At 53.5% G+C, this 3,597-nt stretch overlaps 1 protein-coding gene across 1 annotated transcript; it reads right to left on the bottom strand.

Annotated features, from left to right (window-relative positions):
• Positions 1-315: 315 nt before the first annotated feature.
• Positions 316-2,228, bottom strand: LOC311593329 (uncharacterized protein). Its single transcript, XM_084774536.1, has 3 exons — positions 2,008-2,228; positions 1,354-1,548; positions 316-1,091 (listed from the first exon to the last, which is right to left on the bottom strand). The coding sequence occupies exons 1-3, from the start codon at positions 2,171-2,173 to the stop codon at positions 667-669; spliced, it is 786 nt and encodes a 261-aa protein (XP_084630662.1). The 5' UTR covers positions 2,174-2,228; the 3' UTR covers positions 316-666.
• Between the last annotated feature and the right edge of the window lie 1,369 nt (positions 2,229-3,597).

Genomic DNA, 3,597 nt, shown 5'->3' on the forward strand with positions numbered 1-3,597 from the left:
AAACGGTGAAAAGAAATGATAAAGCATTGAAATATAGGCTGGAACCTAGACAGAAAACAAAATCAAAATAAAACAACCAATTGATGAAGTTAAGACATCGCAGCTTTGCAAGGCTAAAGGATTGACTCTGGCAGAGAAAATGGAGTGAACCCTGGTGTTCTTCATGAAGAAGCCAAGGCAGAGGAGTGCGCAATCTAGTGCGCTAACCTGAGGACAAGTGGGGATGTCAGGAGTCTAAGTGCAGAGCAGAGAGAGAGCCAGGCAGGGAATCCTCAAGGGAAGGAGCCCAGCCTTTGGAGTGCATGGGTAGACAGGGGGCCACTAGCATGCCCCAGAACGCAGCTTGTCCCCAGCCAGGTCATGTCAAGTCAGTCTGGTGTGTGGTCCTGTGCCCCCAACAGGGCGTTTCGACACCCCCACTGGATAATGGGCCGTGTCCAAAATGGGAGGAGGTGTCTGTACACTCACTGCTCAGGCTCCCTTGGCTGACTTCATCCTCTGTGTCCATGGGATTTCCAAGAGGGCTTCCAAGAGCATGTGCAGGCAGAAAAGTCGACCCCAGGCCAGGCTTGGCAGGCTCCCAGTCTCAGGGAGTCTTCCTGGATTTCCTGCACAGTCCGGTCACCTGTCCTTGACACAGACCCAAGCTCTGAGGTGGGTGCTGTTCTAGGGCTTTGGAGGAAGGGGCCAGTGGCTCGGATTGTCTGGCCAGGCAGGCCTGTGAGCCAAGATGGAATCGACTGTGTGAAGCGCCCAGTGCAGCGCGGCCCCTGCGTGGGACAGCTGCCAGGTGAGCCAGGCCCGCTGTGAGACACTGGGCTCCTTGCTGCTGGAGGGCACAGGCAGGAAGGCACCTCCAGGGGCCTGCAGGTAGCCCAGAACCACCTCCAAAGCACCCATGTGAGTGGTGACTCTGGACAGGGCTGAGTGCCTCCAGGAGGAGCTGGCTTCTGGAGAATGCTGTCTGTGCCTCTTGGGTAAGTGGGATGGAGCTCCGGGCGTGTCTCCAGAGCCTCTGCGCTTACGATCCCGAACTGGAGAACTTGCCTGTGGCTTTCTGTCCCTGACATGCGCTTTGGTGGGCCTGGAATCTGAGGGAGAGACAATGGGCAAGACTCAGTAGGCAGACTGATTTCACTCAGCCCCCACCCCACCCAAACACACCCTCACACCCCAGTGTTCTTTTTCAGAACCCTAAAGGCAGGTCCCATCCAGGACAGACACAAACCCCTCAGCCTCTAGGACTGGAAAGCCCATGCAGCCAGTCAGGAGCAGCTGTGTCCTCTCCAGGCTTTGCTTAGCTCCTAGGGCTCTGGGGCCCTCACACCTGCTTCTTCCAAGGGCCAGACCTACCTCTTGTGCAGGGCTGCTTTTCTCTGCTGGACTCAGGCTTGTCCCTTCCTCTCTCTCTGCTGGGAGGTGCTCCAGCCTGCCTCTTCTCTTCAAGGTGGCCATTTGCCTTGTGGCTTCTGGAGGAGGAGCCACTCCTGCTTTGCCCAGGTTGCTTGGGCCTCCAGTGGGTGGCCTCCTGACTCTGCCCTGGCTTCTCTGTAGGAGTGAGGGGGGATTGAGAGAGGGGAGAGAGGCAGTTAGCAAATGGTCCCTAACCCTTCTCAGGAACCCTGAGACCACACGCCTAAAGGCCAGGCTCCAAGAGCGCCTTGACATCCCGTGGAGTCCCCCAAAGGTCCAATTCCCTCTTGTGCCAAGAGTTCCCCAGGCTTGTAACTAGGTGTGCCACATTCACATTTGGGCTCAGCAAACACTCCCCAAAATTCAGCCCCAATGGACCTCTCAGCTGCCACATCCCTGGATTGGCAAGGACAGGTAGCCTTGCTGCCTGCCCTCCGTCCCCCAGACCTTCACCCCTAGCACCCCACAGCACTCCTGTTCTCCAGCACTGTGGAGCGAGGGCACTTGCAGTTCAGCCTGTCCTCTCCTGAGCTTCCCCCTGTCCCCTCTGTTTCCCAAGCCCATCCTGGTGTCCCACCCAGGCTCAAACCTTACCTTCTCTCCCAGGAGAGGCCTTGGAGCTCCTGCTAGTGTTCTCCCTACTGTGAGGAGGCTCTTGCTCTTTTCCCTTCTCCACCAGGGGCTGCTTTCTCTGGCCAGGGGACAGCTCAAGCATCTCTAAATCCACAGTGCCGGACTTCCCGACCTGGCTCTCAGCCATCCTGGCTCCCAGACAATGGCCTCTGCCTCCTTCTTCTGCTGGAGCTCTCTGGGAAATGACCAAGCAGAGACCACTGGCTTGAAGGTGGAGGTCTTAAGAAGGAAGGTTGGCCACGCCCTCATCCGGCCACACCCACATACCAGGGGAGTAGTCAGTCCAACTGTAATATGGAGATTATCTAATTTCTGTCATTCCTTGGGCTGACAGCTCTTTCTCTACTACATTGGGAGGGTGAGAAGTTGAGGACTGTGTGGCCTACTGACTCAGGCATGGAATCCCAGCTTTCAGGAGACATAGGGAGCCCAGTGACTCTCTGTGTACGCTGAGAATCTAGGCTATCTGGGTGTGTTGGACAGGCCTATAATCCAAGCTGTAAGCAGGCAGAGGCAGGCAGATGCTTGAGGGCAAGGCTAAATTGTTGTACAAAGCAAGTAGAAGACAGCCAAGGCTGATAAAATGAAAACTCGTTTCAAAAAAATAAAAATAAAAATGTAAAATAAACATTTAAGACTGCAAGGACACACCGCATGTGTGTCATAAACATTCCACAGAAAACACCATAGTTTGTTGTTTGTTGGTTGGTTGGTTAGTTCTTCAAGACAGGGTTTCTCTGTGTATCCTTAGCTGTGTTGGACTTGCTTTGTAGGCCAGGTTGGCCTCCAATTCACAACGATCTCCATGACTCTGCCTCCTGAGTGCTGGGATTAAAGGTGGGTGCCCTTCACCACCAGGGCTGCTTTCTCTGGCCAGGGGACAGCTCAAGCATCTCTAAATCCACAGTGTCAGACTTCCTGACCTGGCTCTCAGCCATCCTGGCTCCCAGACAATGGCCTCTGCCTCCTTCTTCTGTTGGAGCTCTCTGGGAAATGACCTGATAGCAGAGACCACTGGCTTGAAGGTTCAGGTCTTAAGAAGGAAGGTTGGCCACGCCCTCTTCAGGCCACGCCCACATACCAGGGGACTAGTATGGAGACTATGGAGATTATCCTATTTCTCTCATCCCTTAAGGTGACAGCTCTTTCTCTACTACATTGAGAGGGTGAGAAGTTGAGGACTGTGTGGCCTACTGGCTCAGGCATGGAATCCCAGCTTTCAGGAGGCAGAGGGAGCCTGGGGACTCTCTCTGTATGCTGAGAATCTAGGCTATCTGGGTGTATTGGACAGGCCTATAAACCCAACTGTAAGCAGGCAGATGTAGGCAGATGCTTGAGGTCAAGGCCTATTTGTTGTACAAAGCAAGTAGAAGACAGCCAAGGCTGATAAAATGAAAACTTGTTTCAGAAAAAGAAAAAGAAAAACATAAAATAAACATTTAAGGCGGCATGGAAATTTGTTCTCTTCTGTGTGTGTCATAAACATTCCACAGAAAATGCCATAGTTTATGTGTTTGTTTGTTGGTTGGTTGGTTGGTTCTCCAAGACAGG

This window comes from Acomys minous, assembly GCF_964271855.1.
Source record: "Acomys minous genome assembly, chromosome: 1".
Classification (NCBI taxonomy): Eukaryota; Metazoa; Chordata; class Mammalia; order Rodentia; family Muridae; genus Acomys; species Acomys minous.